This window comes from Schistocerca americana, chromosome 3, assembly GCF_021461395.2.
Source record: "Schistocerca americana isolate TAMUIC-IGC-003095 chromosome 3, iqSchAmer2.1, whole genome shotgun sequence".
In the NCBI taxonomy this organism is placed as follows: Eukaryota; Metazoa; Arthropoda; class Insecta; order Orthoptera; family Acrididae; genus Schistocerca; species Schistocerca americana.
This window is the reverse complement of record NC_060121.1, coordinates 671,165,800-671,185,205: the sequence shown is the minus strand read 5'-3', so window position 1 is coordinate 671,185,205 and position 19,406 is coordinate 671,165,800. Positions and strand designations below refer to the sequence as shown.

The following is a 19,406-nucleotide window of genomic DNA, read 5'->3' as shown; positions in this document are numbered from 1 at the left end:
GAACAGCTCAGTAGCGGACAGAAAACCGAGGTGGCCGCCCTTTCGAACACAGAGATGGACTCACTCAGCACTGAGAACGAGAAATCGTTTCTACGTGGGGCCAGGTTGCATTGCGCGAGCTCTACAAGATCCCTGTGGCGCATATTGTCATAAGATAAGGTAAAAATTGTAGCGAATGTGAGTCTTTGCTAGTGAGGGACCTATTGAGTTCATTTTTAGCAACATTTTCATTCGTTTTCTGATACAGATATTACAAGAGGTGTGGGCACTATACCATGAGAGAATCATGTGAGAACATGTTGCTCTGTTGTAGAAATCGGTGGTGGCTTAGGCTTCCAGCTCCAGTAACGACGACCTCGTCCAAATACTGCAGCATCCTTCAGGGTCTCCGGAAGCCTTTGCAGAGCTGATTCTGGCAAGAACGACACGGAAACAGCTGCCAGTACATTGAGTGCCGAGAGGATGGCAAATGGCAGCCGTTCATCTACAGATCCAGCCTGCAACAAATTAGTTACTACTGCTCATCTTGAATTTGTGATCGGCGGAACCAAAGTATTCTCATATATTTGAGCCAAATTACCATCAATAAAATTTCAAAGTTCATTAAATGCAGTCAGCTATGGTAGGGAATGACGACAGTGAAAATTTGTGCCCCACCGGCAATCTAACCCGGATTTCCCGCTTTACATGAGGGTCGCCTTAACCGCTTTGGCTAGCCGTCCCCGACACACGGCCAGAGCCAAATTTTCAAATGTCGTCGTCCCTGAGTCACAGCCTGTACACCTACACACATTATGTAATTCCCGCACAGGCTGGGACATTTTCATAGAAAATCGCTGCCTCGTGTCGGAGGATAAATACGATGTTGCAATGCCTGTATTGTTAAGAAGAACGATGCATGCATGTCCGAAGCAACAGACACTGCCGTGAGTATAGGCGTTATTATATGCATGGAATGCATTCGCAGATGCGAAACGAACAACCATAAGCTGTGTAAGGGAATGCCGACAGTGAACATTTATGCCGGACCGGCACTCGAAAATGGATTTCCCGCTGTTCAAAGTTAACTTGCTCATATGGCTAAAAGAATACTATTTTATTATACTCTATAATTCTCATCTATGTATGGGTAAAGCACAAGATTACTGCAACCTCTACAGACACAGGAAGTATTAGAATAAGAGGAAATAAAGTAGGCGAAGAAAAGATTATTCATCTAGCTCTTTTACTATGAGTGTATTGCACTGTACAGACACGAAAAAATATATGAACATGTGGAACGTGAGGCTGCTCAAGAGTACTGATGAATGGATGGACAGTTTGGACAGGTACACAAGAGGTTCTGATTGTAAACGAGTAGAAAACAATTTTAAGGCAACTAGACTAGAAGACACACCCTAACGATTCAAGGAATAGTTACTGAGGTAGCAGAGGGAAGACAGGGGAGGATCAAAGTAAAAATTGAAGAAACTTGCTCTAGTGTGGGTGCTCTCGCATGATTTCTCAGGCTACACCCACTCCAGCGACTTTTACACAATACTGGCCATTAAAATTGCTACACCAAGAAGAAATGCAGATGATAAACGGGTATTCATTGGACAAATATGTTATACTAGAACTGACAAGTGATTACATTTTCAGGCACTTTGGGTGCATAGATCCTGAGAAATCAGTACCCAGAACAACCACCTCTGGCCGTAATAACCGCCTTGATACGCCTGGGCATTGACTCAAACAGAGCTTGGATGGGGTGTACAGGTACAGCTGCCCATTTAACACGATACCTCAGTTCATCAAGAGTAGTGACTGGCGTATTGTGACGAGCCAGTTGCTCGGCCACCATTGACCAGACGTTTTCAGTTGGTGAGAGATCTGGAGAATGTGCTGGCAAGGGCAGCAGTCGAACATTTTCTGTATCCAGAAAGGCCTGTAAAGGACCTGCAACATGCGGTCGTGCATTATGCTGCTGAAATGTAGGGTTTCGCAGGGAATCAATGATGGGTAGAGCCACGGGTCGTAACACATCTAAAATGTAACGTCCACTGTTCAAAGTGCCGTTAATGCGTACAAGAGGTGACCGAGACGTGTAACCAATGGCACCCCATACCATCACGCCGGGTGATACACCAGTATGGCGATGACGAATACACGCCTCCAATGTGCTTTCACCGCGATGTCGCCAAACACGGATGCGACCATTATGATGCTGTAAACAGAACCTGGATTCATCACAATAAATGACGTTTTGCCATTCGTGCACCCAGGTTCGTCGTTGAGCACCCCATCGCAGGCGCTCCTGTCTGTGATGCAGCGTCAAGGGTAACCGCAGCCATGGTCTCCGAGCTGATAGTCCATGCTGCTGCAAACGTCGTCGAACAGTTCGTGCAGATGGTTGTTGTCTTGCAAACGTCCCCATCTGTTGACTCAGGGGTCTAGACGTGGCTGTACGATCCATTACAGCCATGCGGATAAGATGCCTGTCATCTCGACTGCTAGTCATACGAGGCCGTTGGGGTCAAGCACGGCGTTCCGTATTACCCTCCAGAACCCACTGATTCCATATTCTGCTAACGGTCATTGGATCTCGACCAACGCGAGAAGCAATGTCGCGATACGATAAACCGCAATCGCGATAGGCTACAATCCGACCTTTATCAAAGTCGGAAACGTGATGGTATTTATTTCTCCTCCTTACACGAGGCATTACAACAACGTTTCACCAGGCAACGCCGGTCAACTGCTGTTTGTGTATGAGAAATCGGTTGGAAACTTTCCTCATGCCAGCACGTTGTAGGGGTCGCCACCGGCGCCAACCTTGTGTGAATGCTCTGAAAAGCTAATCATTTGCATATCACAGCATCTTCCTCCTGCTGGTTAAATTTCGCGTCTGTAGCACGTTATCTTCATGGTGTAGGAATTTTAATGGCCAGTAGAGTAATTGTGACGTGGATACCAAAATAGTGTCTTTTATGGTAACAAGTTGTGTTGGTACCTCTATCAACGCTTTCCAGCTGTAGGTTCTTCATTTGTAGTTGAGAGATTGACCTTTTACCTGATCCCTCAACCATTGTAGTCTGTTTTCCTCTAGTCAACCATTTGCTCTGCTCCTTTTAAGTGTCCTCTATTTTGCGTTAATGCGGTGTTCATTTTAGCTCTGTACCCCTTGGTGTTCCCTCCCTCTGGGTGCAGAGGTTACGCTTTTACTGTATAGGCCTTTTACAAGTATGTCTGTTTGGAACTGGGGACTGATGACATCGATGTTTATCCCCCACCAAACCCCAATACCAACCAACCAACCAACCTAATGCAGACTTTGGTCCATAAGAAGAACGTAGCACAAAGGTGTTGCACATGTTGAAGCGATCTCACGTAGGAAGTGCGCTCTCGGTTCAGTGTGAATGTTTGTATGCCTGCGACTGCGTATGTAATCTTTTCCGAATCTGTACAATTTTTGCCTCTTTGTGAATTTTCTTTGTTTCATTACTATATGTCCGTTGGAAATCACTTACGTGAGATAATATTAGTTTGTTAGCCCTCTGCTCAAATGTGTCCTCTATAAAATGTTAATTGCTCGCAGCTGCGTGGTTTAATGTTGCTAAAATTTGGGCACAGTTTGTAGAAATTGTATTTCCGCGAACCACGTGGCCACACGATTTAACTGTGAGCCAAACTTTCCCGGTGCCCCCTGTCTCTGTCCTAGAGTTTACTTATTTCTCTGGTTTTGGAATATTAGATATATCCTGTTCGGATTATTCAATTATACTTGTGATTTGTGATTTCATGTTAAGCTCGTAAGCGTGTATGTGTGGCCCTCGTTGTGGCGGTTTCGCCAAACCGAGGTTCAACTTTAAATGCAACCGTGATATTCAGATTTACTCTTTTACTTAATCATTTCTCAGCACAGCGGAACAAACCTCCTAGCTTCGTTGCATGTTGGTGTTGGGGCCGTCCTTGCTGCTCTTTGAGTGAATGTGGGTCTGAATGCGGGTATTAAACCTTTCCCGCCCCCCTCTAATTACGACCGCGATTCTATATTAAGAGATTTTGTTGTCAATTTTATAACGTTTTACAAGCAATTGTGCGTAGTTACCAGTCAACAGCAGCTATACAGATGTCTTATATCACTGTCTTAAGAAATAAATAATTTTGTTTCAAGTCTTATCCAGTGTAGCAATGTTACGTCTCCTTTACCTACGCCATCCACCTTTTAGTTTCCTTGTTAGTCCATCCGTAGCGTTTCCATGCGCACAGGTCTAATAATTAGTGTTCCCTTTTATTTAAAACAAATTCTTTAGAACAGATCATAGTATCTTTGACACTCATATGCTTGTAAACAATTTGTATCTATCAAAACATGCGGTGCATGTTAGAAGTATGTTTTGTGACACATCTGAAGTGCTCAGTGGTACAAATTTACGTGTGCAACGGTAGGAACGCGGTGGAAATACATTCAGTGACAAATCTGAGACGCTCAATTATACACGTTTATGTATGCAATGAAGGTAATGTGTCGAAAACTACGAACGTCGCCTGCTGGACGAACACTACGAAAACAAGTACCCAAATCTGGAACACGCCTTACAACTTTCCCGTCTGGAGGAGCCGGCTGTACTGACCACAGCATTAACGCACATAGTGTGGGTAGGACACCAGTATGGACGTAGAGTCACCTTCTCGGCCATGGAGGCTGTCGATAGAATACAGTTAAAGACCATGAATCTCCCCACTGACTTTGGCGCCCTGCGTGACCTTGTCAAAAAGGTTTTTCAAAGAAGAAACGAAAAATTTGATCTAGACGAGATCTACAATCAGGCTGTCTTAGCCAATGGTAGGATTGCGTATGACTGGAGGAAGACCTTTCCAGAACAATATGTACACACATATTTTCCATGACCATTAAAATACAGCTAGGACAACTAAATGCACATAATAGCCGATTAGTAATGCAGGAGCTCCAAAGGGTGGTGGAGGAGATGAGTCTCGACGTACTCTGTCTACAGGAGCTATACTCTCTTGCAGGCAACATAGCTTTCGCTAGCGTTAATTGGCAAATAGTATCCTTTGGAGATGACCCTAAAGCCACCACTATAATCATAAATAAAGCTATAAGAGTCACCGTGCTCGCTCATGTCTCAAATGAACACTGTATTGTAACCGAACTCCAGACTCCAGTTGGAGTCATTCATTTAGTTAATATGTATTACCAATACAGTGATGACATCGAGACATATTTAGATCAACTAGTACGAGTCACAACAGCAGTAAGAGGCCGAAAGATCGTGGTGGTGACAGATGTCAATGTGAAGTCCCCCCTGTGGCACAGTGGCACCTGGGATGGCAGAGGGGAGAAGATGGAGGAAACAGTAATGTCACTACAGGACTTGGTTGCAAATAGAGCCGGGAACCTCCCCACCTACACAGGCGGAGGAGGAGAAGGAACTAATATTGATGTAACACTAATTTCACCAAATTTTGCTGGTCACTTGATCAACTGGATGGCAAGAGACCAAGTAACAACAAGTGACCATAATTTAATCACATTTGAGCTCACCGACAAGGAATGCCACTGGGACATAGGGTGGGAGTTTCAACTAAACTACAACAAAACTGATTGGGAGCGCCTTTCAAGAGAGTTTGTTCCCCCAACATGGCCAGAGGGTGATGAAGACGTCGACAGGCATGCTGAAGAGCTGGTTAGTGCCATCACAAAAGCGGTTAAGGCTGCGGTACCAACTAGGAGAAGGGCTGTCGCGGCCTCTCCGTCTCCATGGTCTGCTGAACTAGGGCAGATTCGTCAGTCGGTCAGGAGGGCGAGGAGGTACTACCAGCGAAGTGTCATCTGGGAAGAAAAACAGAGATGCCTAGAAATCTACAGGAGTGCTAAGGAGGAGTTCCAGAGAGAGCTCAAAAGGGTCAGACTGGTAAGCTGGGAGAAGTATGTCCAGAGCCAATTGGCTGCAGATCCCTGGGGCATCCCATATAAAATAGTTAGGGAAAAAATCAGGTCTCCTATGGTACTATCAACCATCCGGGATGGGAATCGGATGACAGGGACATGGTAGGAAACTGCTACAGTCCTTCTCTGGTCCCTGCTTCCGGATGACACGGAAAATGAGGATACAGAAGAACAAGGCCTAATTAGGCAAGCTCAGCAAGAAGAGTACCAAAACAATACCGTGGTGTACCCTTTCTCGGAGAACGAGGTGGCGGTGCACATTAAGGCACTTAAAAGAGGGAAAGCCCCGGGACCAGACGGCATCATAGTGGAGGTGGTGCAATATCTCGATCCTCAACTAGTAGCACCTCTAGCTAGAATCTACAACGAGGCCTTAAGCCTCAGAAAGTTTCCCATCATCTGGAAACAAGCAAATGTAGTGATAATAAAAAAGGGATTGGATAAAGATCCTAAAGAGGTCAAGTCCTACAAACCCATACGTCTGTTGGATCTGCTAGGAAAATTGCTGGAGAGGCTGCTGGCTGACAGGCTGATGGCACACCGAGTGCTTTGTGGAATGAGCGGCAGGCAGTTCGGCTTTAGGCCTGGGCGCTCTGCGTCTGACGCAATCGCCATGGCGGCTGAGGTCTGTGGGTCGTCTACACACAAGTACATAGTTGGCATCATGGTGGACATCGGTGGCGCCTGTGGCAACCTGTGGTGGCCTTCGCTCTTCTCTCGCTTGCGAGAGAAGGAGTGTCCAGAGCCGCTATATCGGTGTCTTAGGAGCTATTGCATGGATAGGAAGGTCTGGCAATCATCCCCTAGCGGAAGAGTGGGCAAGAAGATAACAAAGGGGTGTCCACAGGGCTCTGTCCTGGGGCCACTCTTTTGGGATATCAATATGGAGCCTCTCCTTAAGACCCTGGAGAGCTATGCAGATGTGCTACAGGTGATAGCTTACGCTGATGACCTCCTCCTGTTGGTTGGCGGTCGGAACCGAGAGGAATTAGAATTAAAAATCGAGAGGACCATGATATTACTTTCACAGTGGTGCCATAGAACCAAGCAAAAAGTAGCACCAAACAAATCCACCTACCTACTCCTAAAGGGCCAATTGGTCAGAAACCCTACAGTTAGGATGGATAGCACACCAGTTATACGTCGTCGAGAGGCTAGATATCTAGGAGTAACGCCAGACGAAAAATGGAGCTTTGCCAGACACATTGAGGTAGTAACACATAGGTCGATAGAAGTGTTAAACAATCTCATCACCATAGGTCATAGACGATTTCATCTCCCGCCGAACCTCATCAAGCTCTATCATAACATCATTCTTGTCTCCATCGTGGGCTATGGGTCCGGGGTCTGGGCCCACAGGCCCACGAGGGTCGTTCCTGCTATGGCAGTGAGGAGAGTGCAGCGAAATATGATACTACGATCAGTGGCGGCATATAGGACATCACCAGGGGGAGCATTACTGATACTCATAGGCCTGTGCCCCCTTGATGTAAAAATCAGGGGGCAGGCTGCATGGTATTGGGTCAAAAAGGGGAAAATTGGAAAAACCAGGGATATTATGGGGGTCAGAGTGGGGGACAAAATAACAATTAAGAGAAGGGAAATAGAACTTTGGCAGGAAATCTGGGATGGGGATGAAACAGGAAGAAGGACTCACCGATTATTACCAAACGTTCAGGAAAGATTAAGGCTGAAACATTTCCCGCCAAGTAAGGGACTGCTGCACTTCCTCACTGGACATGGCCCGTACCCGGCATATCTATGCCGGTTTGGGAAAAGAGCGACACCATCGTGTGACTGTGGTTCCGAAATCGGCACACCGGATCATGTAGTCTACGAGTGTCCGCTTTTCGACGACGTTGCAGCTAATTTACGGAACTCATTGCCTAACACAGACACCTTTCAACTTATTCGAGACCCTACCACTTTCACCATCATCGATAAACTGGCTAGCGAGGTATCCGCCAAGGTCCTAAGGGAATATAGAAGGGAGATCGCGTAAATATGAAACCAAAATATGACATTACGCACCATCCCATACCGCCAGGGTGAGTACTGGCCGACCGTCAATGACGGTCGGGATCCGACGCAACCAGGACCAGGGGGAGGGGGAGAGTGCGACCACACCGACTAGAGGCTACAGCACACCAACTATGACTGATAAAAAACTATTATTATTTTTGTAGAAGTAGATCGTAGGAAATTCTTTTTCTTTAAACCTGCAGCGATTGCGGTAAGGCCAGTCCAGTGCCAGGGGCACGCCCACTGGGATTTGCTCGGTGGACATGGCCATGAAATAGTAGGTTTATATTATATACTGGCACACCTGTAACGCTGCAGGATGTAGTTGTTAGTAGTAAAGTAGGTTAGAGTTGATAGCATGACTGACTAACCGTAAATTATAAAACCCATAGACCATATAGATAGATAGAACTAACTTCCTGTGGCTAATATAACAGTAGAATATAGAATATTTAGTAAATGCTGCTAATGTAATATTGTGTCTAATTTCGACCCACTAATGATTTTAGGTGGTGGGTTAGATTGTATAACATTGGTTTTGATGAATAATAGACAATGAAAATTTTGTGTTCCAAGTCATATCTCATCGCTTGTCGTCTTCTTTTACTTCTTCTTCTTCTTAACCTGTGGCATTTTCAGAGACATCATCTTTTCTGGTCCACAGCCCTACTTAGTCCGTTTTTCCGCAGCAGCCTCTTTTTTTGTCTCGATACAGGACATAATAATTAGAAAGGTGGTCCCTCGGCTTCCTACCGATTTCAGTGGAAGGCAGTTCGTAACTATCTGTGCCACTGGGTGTCTGGGAAAATACATTAACTTAGGAAAGTGAGCAGGCGCTCGAAGATGCTTCATTTCCCAAAAGGCATGTCCTTGGAGGCAACCACCAGCAGCAGCCTACCAGACGAAGACTTTTAGAGCAGCATTCTTATGCCTATCCCTTCTTTTCTTACCACTTTATATTTTCATTAGTTCTAGTACTGAGATATAATCTGCATACTTGTGCCTAGATTTAGCTCATTTAGTTAATAGTTGTGCCTGGTTTGCGATGTATACTTCGTAGCCTATATAAGACCGCTCTTCCTGCTTACTGGTCAAATAGTGCTTGGTACGTTCTACTGACCATGTCTAGGTGTTTTCCTTGCTGGCGGGGTAGTAGTTTTAGTCTGGTTGTAGCACTAATATTAGTGCCATGTGCTGTCTTGTTGTTCTGAAAATCAAAGCCAGACCGTTTCTACACTGCTCCCAAGTGACAGTGTATCTCTGTGACATGACGCCGATAAGAAATGGTTCAAATGGCTCTGAGCACTATGGGACTTAACTTCTGAGGTCATCAGTCCCCTAGAACTTAGAACTACTTAAACTTAACTAACGTAACGACATCACACACAGCCATGCGGTTCCAGACTGTAGAGCCTAGAACCGCTCGGCCACCCCTGCCGGCTGCCGATAAGATTATACTGTCAACATCTGTCAGACTCCGACAAATGTATTCTGTGAAGTTTTTCTTTCGCCGGTATTGCTTCAATAAATATTTTGTACCAGGCGGATCTTATGTCAGTTCCTAGCACTTAGTTGCGGACGTTTTTCCAGACCATGTTCCAGTTATTAAAGGGATGCATTACTTCCATACGATTAACTCTTCCATTATCTTCCATTTGGCGATGTAATTGAGTGGTGGTTCGACCTCGTAGTGTGCTAGCTTTCGCCGCTGGTGGTTAATTTCCAGCATACGTAGTCTGATGTGACTCGGTTGTGGTGTTTTTCCGCCAAATTTGTTAATGACTTCATCCTTCCATGTATAACACGCTACTACAGCTGTTATTTTTCTATCTACGCTTTCTACCTCAAAGATTAATTGTCCGACGTATCATATTTTCGACAATATTTTCGTGTTGATAAAATATACCATCGGTGTCAAATTCCGTTCTCCTCCATTCTTGTGTTGTAGATAGCTTCTCGTCGTGGCCAAAAGTTTCTTCCAGTTGCCCTCCATCGATTTTACAGCGCAGTTACTAACTGTTATTCCTAGCAGTTTAATGTCCTCATATACTGTGAATTGAGTGTTTTCGTCTGGTTTGAATCCTCTCTCGATTGGTATTAGGCTATTTTTCCTGAGATTTGGCTTAGAGCCAGACGCTTTTCCATATTTTTGTTTACTGTTACGGATTTCCTGAAGATCCTGCTCCGATCGTATGATGACAGCCAAGTCTGCTGGATACGGTGTACATTTTATTATGCTTCACTACATATTAAATCCTTGAAGTTTGCCATTCATCACTCTGGTTAGTGGCTCAGTGGCAGTTGACATGGAGGAGTCCTGTCGAACAGACCTCTCAGTAGATATTTCAGGGTTAGTCGCCCCCCTAGCGATGATAATCACACAGTCCAGTCACATTAATGCGACCACCGGCTATGTTGGACGTCTTCGTGCAGTAGCTTTCCGCCTCCATAGGTGAGTGGTCAGCGCCGCAGGATACCATGCAAGGGGCCCGGTTCGATTCAGTTCCCTACCGGGTCGGAGATTTTCTCCACTCGAGGGCTGGGTGTATGTGTCCTCTTCATCATCATTTCACCGTCATCAACATGTAAGTCGCGGAAGTGGCGTCAAGTAAAAAACTTGCACCTGGGGGCCGTTCTACCCGATGGGAGGCCCTAGCCACATAACATTGCATTTCAAGTTCCGGCAGCACTAGCAGTGGTGGTCACATTAAGAGTGTCGGGGGACATGGGTAACAGAATTGTAGTCGTCGTAAAGAAGAAACGAAGCGACGTATATGACATCCAAAAGGGCATGATCATTGGATTTCTAGCCAAGGTTGGAAGCATTTCCGAAACGGTGAAGTTTCGAAACAGTTCGCCTGCTGCAGTGGTTAAAGTATAATGTGCATGCCAAAGTTGCGCTACCCAAAACCGACTCCGAGGCAACTCAGGTGCACAAAGGCCATAAACGACAAGGGCAGACGACTTCTCCAGAGAAGTGAATGGGCGAGTTGACATGCAGCTGTTGATCAACGAACGCCCAGATGAACCAGTGTCTCCTCAATGACCGTCCAGTGAATATCGCTGCGTATGGGCCTCTGCAACAGGTGCCTGTTTCAAGCTCCCACGCTGCCTGCAATTCTTCAGCGACGAAGACTGGAGTATACACCCTAAAACCGCAACTGGATGTCCATTGGGCGTCTACAGGTGGTCTTTTCACGTGAATCACGTTTTATGTCCCATTGGACATACTGCCATTGGCATGCGCGTCGTGAAGCGTCTGAAAGCAAATACCCTGCAACAATCCTCGGATGGGCCTAGGCCGGAGGAAGGAGCGTTGTTGTCTGGAGAAAGCCTTCGTAGCGTACCGTTGGTGAACTCGTCATTCTGGAAGCCACAATGGATCAACAAAAGTATGCATCTGTCCTGGGAGACAATGTCCACCCCTACATGCATTTTGTTTTTCATCTGTACGATGGCATCTACCAGATGGACAATACAACATGTCACAGAGATTGCAGTGTACGTGCGTAGTTCGAAAAGCAAACACAAAACTACTGCGAATGAGCGCTTTGTGAGTCTAAACATGAAATCTAAAGAGAATATCAAAGGAACAAACATGTGTTTCTACGCCGGGTAGTCCGGAAATTCAAATTCCGTCGTGAACAGAAGGCTTTAAAGTCGCAAAATGTAAATAATAAATAGACATTAAAAATAAGGACAAGTTTCTGAAACAACTATTTGTGTCACCTGTAACCTGCTCATGTAAGGTATTATGATTTTCCGCGATATTACAGTAATCTCTAATTGCTGCACAGATCCAGTTCCTTTCCTTTACCTTATACACGTATGCAAAATAGCGAGATACTCATCAATTCGCAATATAGGGTGGCAAGGTACATAAATAAGCACATTTCAGTGAGGACGTTGAATGCTAAAATATAAAAGACTACCGCAGCAAGAAACTGTCGAATTTATTGAACTTTTAGAATTCGTTCTCAAATACAATTACTTTACGCTTAAGAATAAATTATATGTACAAATAGACGGACTGGCTACGGGTTCCAGTACTTTACAAAATCATAGCAAATAGCTTCACTAATCATCTTGACAAGAGAATTCTCAATAACCAGCAGTAGCCTGTGGATGATACAGGTAGGCATACCTTCAAAGTAGTTAGAAAACCGACAACAACAGATATACTGATGCACAGTAAATCCTGTCATCCAAATAGCCAAAAACATCTTGCCTTTCGCTAATGGATAGAGCTTTTAAAGTGCTGATGAATGACCAAGAGAGAATGAATCAGGTAAAGATTATAAAAGAGCTAACCATAGCAAATGGTTACTATGAAAACACCTTGAATAAATCAATACTCAAGAAATAGTGGATGAGTCGCTGCAGTCATGGACTGTGCGGCTGGTCCCGGTGGAGGTTCGAGTCCTCCCTCGGGCATGGGTGTGTGTGTGTTTGTCCTTAGAATAATTTAGGTTAAGTAGTGTGTAAGCTTAGGGACTGATGACCTTAGCAGTTAAGTCCCATAAGATTTCACACACATTTGGACACAAATAGCAGATGAATGTAAAGGAGAATGGCGATCGGAATGCTAAGAGAGTCACAATTCCATACTTAGGTAACCTTTTCTCAGAATTTCAAATGTTTTAAAGTCGATGCCGCATTTAAAACCAACAGTACTCTACGATTTAAGCTACAAAATAGTTTATGAGTTGAAGTCGACAAACATAAGGTGATGTTAACTACAAAATTCAGCTTAGCACCTGAAATGCGAGCTGCGTAGGCCAAAGTGGTAGTAGGTGCTTTAAGTTAGAATACAAGGAACGTAAGGACGCATTTCCAAGAAGAATAAGCCATGGCCAGCCCAGGTCACGAATTGATGAGCAGCTCTCAATTTACAACAATTGTTACAACAATTAGAGATTACTATTCACAGAGTTCGAAAACACAATGCGTTAAATGAACAGCCTACAGATGACACAAATAACTATTTCATAAACTCTTCACATCTTTTTTAATATCTGTTCATTATTCAGAGGCTTTACAGCTTTCTGTTCATGACAGGACTTGAATTTCCGGACTACCCGGCATAGTTGCACAACTTTATTACTTAGGTATTCTCTTTGGATTTCATGTTTACTTTTGCGAATGCTCACTCGTGGCAATTCCATGTTTTTCAACGGGATGTGACTTGAAGAAGGCATACGGGACACGTACCTATATAGCTGTTATTGTGACCCTGCCAATACCAAGGACAACATCGGGAATTCCATTTTCATCTATCAGTTGACGATTATATGCAAGTACTTGCTAAGAGGACACGACTGCAAAGGAAGTTGCCACGTTATTTTGTTATTGTGTTTCTTCCTATTTATGTTTTACATTGGTCAGTTTTAGAAATTCTTCTACGAGTATTTCGTGTTTGTGTTTAGGATGCTGTATTGCTCTCTATGCCACTAACGTACTGCAAAATTTGCTCTAAACTGTAGTACCGTTTCGTATGTCTCAATTAGCAAAGGTGTGGTTGGGTAAAACTGTAGCCGAAAATTAGTAGATTTCCTGACAGGGTTATTCGATGAATTTATTAATCTATTCGTTCAATGAATAGAGGAATTCGTGTTTTCATATCCTTGTAATCGCACATTTTAGTTAAAAAATGCCTTCTTGTACGTCGGGGAGAAATGTTAGGAGCCCTACTCACTATTCATTACACGATAATTGTTCTGCTTCTCATTTATTCCCTTGATCTGCGCGAAATTCACCTGAACCGGCGAATAACATGTTCAGTACTTCACATCTACCAAGCCATTTACTCTCACGAACGTGACTCGTCAAGTACTACTTTCACGTCTTGCAAAAAGCATATTAACTGACTAGCGCTGTGAAAAATTGGCACAATGCATCTTGATCTTCACTTGCCTGACCGGCTGCCCTCAACCATACATGTATATGGCGAAAGTCGAATGCTCGCATGTACCCATCTGCAGGTCACTTTAGATTTCATAGGAATCCGTAGATGTTTACTAAACTTATACTGCACCGTGCCAACCACTGGCGTCCGTAAATGGACAGGATGGGTGGTGGAGGCGGGTTGCAACAAGAACCACTTTCCCCCAGCTGACATCAGGGTACAGACCTTTTATTTATAACAATTTTCACAAATTTCTATAAGCGGCTCAACTGAACTGGAGGATTGACACCGCTGAGCCTGACTGGGAACACTGTAACTTTAACAATCACTATAATTATACCTTAAGTTTACCTGTTTCTCACGCCGTTCACGGGAAATTATGCACATTTCTTTTTGACGAAATAGTGTCCTCAGCCTTTTCTCTGTCACTCCCTCTTACAGCTCTTATCGAACTACACATTGCACGAAGGATCAACAACAACAGTTTTCTGTAGGCGAAGAAAATCCGACATAACTTGCTGTCTCAATATTCAGTTTTACAAGGCTAAGCTACTGCTGTGCACTGTGAACTACTCAGTTGTTCATTAAACTTAAGGAGTAAATACATTAGTTAGAATGAAAGATTTTACCGTTTTCTGCATAGAAGAAAGGGAAAAAGTTTGAAATTTTCAGGTGGGAAAGATGTCGCCTCCAGGAACTGCGACTTTCTCAAACTCCATGGGGCGCAACACAGTCCCAGATGCAGTCAAAAAAGTACTAGTCAAGTTGGCCTGGCTGCCTAATAACTCGAAAAACTGGTGAGATGAAGACCAGTTTGGTTCAATAATGGGATGTTAAAAATCATTTCTACCGGCTAATTTGAGGGCACTTTGGGAGATTTCCCACATTCATTCAGTCGAATGCTGCATCTGAGTTTCTCTTTTTCCAAGCAGTTCAAAAGTATAGCTCTGAAAACACATCTCATTCATCTTTACTTATACCAGTCAACACTGAAAGTAGAAAACTTGGAAGTAATACAATAAATCTATTAACGTCGCCACATGTGAGGATTAGTAAGTATACAATGTGTTTCAGATGTCATCAAAGTTGAGTAAGATTTTTCTAACTTTTATGCCCTGTTTCTCCACCTCGTGAAACATTAAGGTGCCACTTTTTGAGTATTATTATTGTTAGTATCAAACAGGGTTTTCTCAACCGTTCTCACTTTTAATTTCAAATCTTTATTAGACTGGTGCATAAGTTCGTAGCGTTTTCGTTTTCGTGTTGGTTTTCCTGTTGCTGTAGGGTAATTTACCGACTGTCATTTTTTATTGGAAGTTCACTATTGCTATTTGAGTTTACATATTATCATTTTGTCATTTGGAGATAGTGAGATGAGGTATGGACGCTAGAAAATGGAATACCAAGTGGAGAAATCGGAACATTTCCGACATGTTCTATTGTTGGAGTTCAATATAAGTGTGACAGCAGCGGAGGCAGCCGGAAACATTTGCACCGTGTATGGGAATAATGCCTTTGCACAGTGTGCGGGACTAAACCGGTTTTCTCGTTTTAAGGACTATCGTTTTGATGATGTTGCTAACTCCCAAGGTTCAAGACGACCTTCGGAGTTGATGAAGATCGTTTAAACGCATTAATCCACAATGATCCAGGTCAGTGTACTCGCGAACTGGCAGATGTGATGAACAGTGATAATTGCACGATCCCGCGACATTTCCTTGCATTGGGGAAGGTTAAAATATCAGTCTGTATGTGGGTACCTCATGCTCTAAGCCAAAACCAAGAATTTTTTAAAAAAATAAAAGAATCAGCTGGTGGCCATATGAGCATCTCTGCTTCCACGCCGTCAATTGGCTTATGAACAACACCGACCATTTCTGTCCCGTACCGTTAATGGTGACAAGAAATGGTGTCTTTATGTTAACAGAAGGAAAAAAAAAGGTGGGGCTGACACCAAACAAAGCAGTAACTCCCCGTTCAAAGAGTTGAGAGCATCCATGAAAGATTATGTTACGCGTCTGGTGAAACAGCTACTGTGTGGTGTACTACTAACTGCTTCCCAGAGATGTAACCATCATTGCTGACATTTACTGTCAACAACTGAGACGTCTTTCCGACGCAGTCCAAGAACTACGACCAGGAAGACTGCGTGAACTGATGCTACTGCACGGTAACGCCCGCCCACATTTTGCTGTTGTTGTTGTGGTCTTCAGTCCAGAGGCCGGTTTGATGCAGCTCTCCGTTCTACTCTATCCTGTGCAAGCTTCTTCATCTCCCAGTACCTACGGCAACCTACATCCTTCTGAATCTGTTTAGTGTATTCATCTCTTGGTCTCCCTTTACGATTCTTACCCTCCACGCTGCCCTCCAGTACTAAATTGGTGATCCCTTGATGCATCAGAATATGCCCTACCAACCGATCTCTTCTTCTAGTCAAGTTGTGCCACAAATTTCTCTTCTCTCCAGTTCTATTCAATACCTCCTCATTAGTTATGTGATCTACCAATCTAATCTTCAGCATTCTTCTCTACTTATTCATACAGTAAAGCTGCATGCCCTCGGGAAGAATTACGGCCGTAGTTTCCCCTTGCTTTCAGTCGTTCGCAGTACCAGCACAGTAAGGCCGTTTTGGTTAGTGTTACAAGGTCAGATCAGTCAGTCATACAGACTGTTTCCCCTGCGACTACTGGAAAGGCTGCTGCCCCCCTTCAAGAGCCACACGTTTGTCTAGACTGACAAAAAACACTATACAGGAGTTGGGATGGGAAGTCATTCCGCACCCACCTTATTCACCTGGCATCGCTCCCTCAAATTTCCTCCTTTACCGCTCTCTATCGTACAATGTTCAATGAATTTGCTTTCCGAATGAAAATGCGCTACGAAGATGGCTCGAAGAGTCTTTCACCTCAAAACCTCATGGTTTCTGCATTCCCGGAATCGATAAGTTACCCCAGCGTTGGCAGACTTTTGTAAATTGTAAATAAGAATATGTTTTTTTATGACTGAAGTCTCTATTTTGCTTATCTGTTGTGTTTATTAAACTATGGGAAAAACACTGTGAACTTATGCACCAACCTAGTAATTTCAGTGTCAGCCTAGTATTACTGGAATTTAATAAATTGTTTGTGAATACTTTCTACTTCTGATTCATAACTCCTTGATTACCACCCTGTATACAATTATATGATGATACAATTTTAGAACGTTGAACAAAAATAACAGAATCCATATTGATATTAACAGTATAAAAATTGCACACGCTAATGAGATATGCATACCGTTTAGGTATTCAGGTAACCTACCTTAAAATTGCTAAGCAGACAATTATCAGTCCATTGAGATATATCTTCCTTTGTATACCTCTTGCCAAAAATAGTCTTCATAACATGACATAACTGAATCAGCTATATCAAAAATGGTAAGACTACAATTTTTCACCACCCCCTCCTTGCATAAATTGCTGTGAATGCCACGGTACCAACGTTTGAGAGCGTCAGGATAACTTTGCTTGTTTCAGCCGCAGCGCAAAAGCTGCACAGCTCATAACGTACCTTGAATACTATGTACGGAAGGAGGGAGAGAAAGATGGCAGCGATCGACCATTCGAGGCTGGCAGTAATCTGCCGGAGGCACGTGGGGTGCACTTCCGCGCTCTGCAAGTGTGATATGCCACCACTCGCAGTTGTGAAGAACTGCATCGCAAAGGCCACCGCGGTCAGGGCGATGCCGGAAGTACCCGCTAAAACAGAAAAGCTCCTATGATACACCTTTCCTCTACTATAACGATGACAAAAGATAGTTGATTACTGTGAAGTATCGGAACGTCATCCTTAGCAGCCTAAACATTCAACAGTGAACAGAGATTTTAAATATTTCCTATACGTATTGCAAGACTGTTGTAACATACAGAAAGAAAAGTTTATTACAGTAGGACTTTTATTTAATTGCTTATCATAGTCCACGTTCTTGATGAAAACAATGGATCGTTAGATACAGAATTCTAAGTCGCAGGTTCGAATCCTGCCTCGGGCATGGATGTGCGTGATGTCCTTAGGTTAGTTAGGTTCAAGTACTTCTAAGTCTAGTGGACTGATGACCTCCGATGTTAAGTCCCATAGCACTTGGAGTCTTTAAGGGGGTTGTTCCTTTTCTTCCTAGGTCCACTTTCTTCTTTTTGCACACTGCACTCGCATTCGGGAGGACGACGGTTCAATCCCACGTCCGGCCGTCCTGATTTAGGTTTTCCGTGATTTCCCTAAATCACTCCAGGCAAATGCCGGGATGGCTCCTTTGAAAGGGCACGGCCGACTTCCTTCGTCGTCCTTCCCTAATCCGATGAGACAGTTGACCTCGTTGTCTGGTCTCCTTCCCCAAAATAACCAACCAACCTTATTTTTGCAGACCTCTTTCTTTCCTTGAATCCATTCTTTTGTGTTGCTTCTCTGAAAATTATCGTGTTATCTGTTATGTCCATTCTAATTCGTGTGTTTTCATATCTTTGTCAGTTTCGGTGAACCATGTAGGTCTGGATTTGTAGCGGTTTCATAAGTTGAATATTTGCTTGCTTAGTCTGTTACTATCCATTAGGTATATGTGGCCTTAAAACTGTAGTCTTCTTTCCCTCGTTATGTCAGTTAGCTTTTACCTTTACAAATAGAGCGCTCTGATTGATCTTAAATTGTATTCAACATTACTATTACTTCTACATCCCAGTATTTAGCTTAGAGTTTCTTTCGACTTTTTCTATTTTACAAGATTCCCATATCTTCTTAATTTAAGTGTGCCGTATAAAATGTTTCAGACGTTACCACCCTTTGATAGTGTCTTAGTTTTGTGTTCTAGTAAATGTTCTTTGTCATCTGGAATGCCGATTCCATTTTAAAAACTCTATTTTCTACGGCTATCTTTTCTTTTTTGTTGCTTGTGATTCCCTCTCCTAGACATTTAAAATGTTTTTTTTTTTAGAAATAGGATTGTTATGAATTTGAAGATTTGGAAGGGCTCCACTGATATTAGTCATAAAATGAATATTTTCAAATGATATTTGTGGCCCTATTTTGTCTTCTTGTTTCTGTAATTCTGTGAGCTGTTCTTTGACACTACATAGTGACTCAGTAAATAATGTCATGTCGTCTGCAAACGCTAGACAAGCTAAGGTAATTTTCTTTGGGTTTCTTCCTATATGAACACCCTTAGTATTGATGGATTTTCTCCATTGTCTCACTACCTTTCCTAATGCGCATTTAAAAGTAGATGTCTTACTAATGATTTTATTTCAAAAGGTTTTGACAGTTCCGCCACAAATTTTGCATTTGATATTGTGTTTGTTAAAGTTTATTTAACTCTTTCTCTTGTTTTATTGTGAAATCCTAACTCCTTTAAATGTTGATTACTGCATTTCTACCAGTTGAGTCATATGCTTGTTTAAAATGTACAGAATCATCACGTACTTCAAGTTTCTGAATTTCCTGTTTTCTATTATGTTTTTAGAGTTAGTATATGCTCTGCACAAGACCTTTTCTT

The 19,406-nt window shown here is 43.3% G+C and overlaps 1 protein-coding gene across 1 annotated transcript in view; it reads right to left on the bottom strand.

The window, feature by feature from the left end:
• Nucleotides 1–284: 284 nt before the first annotated feature.
• LOC124606306 (organic cation transporter 1-like) overlaps nucleotides 285–19,406 on the bottom strand; it is a 34,453-nt gene continuing 15,331 nt past the window's right edge. The window contains exons 2-3 of the mRNA XM_047138288.1: nucleotides 17,435–17,622; nucleotides 285–497 (exon numbers count right to left, since the gene is read on the bottom strand). Coding sequence (XP_046994244.1) covers nucleotides 285–497; nucleotides 17,435–17,622 — 401 coding nt within the window. The remainder of the gene's footprint in view (nucleotides 498–17,434; nucleotides 17,623–19,406) is intronic.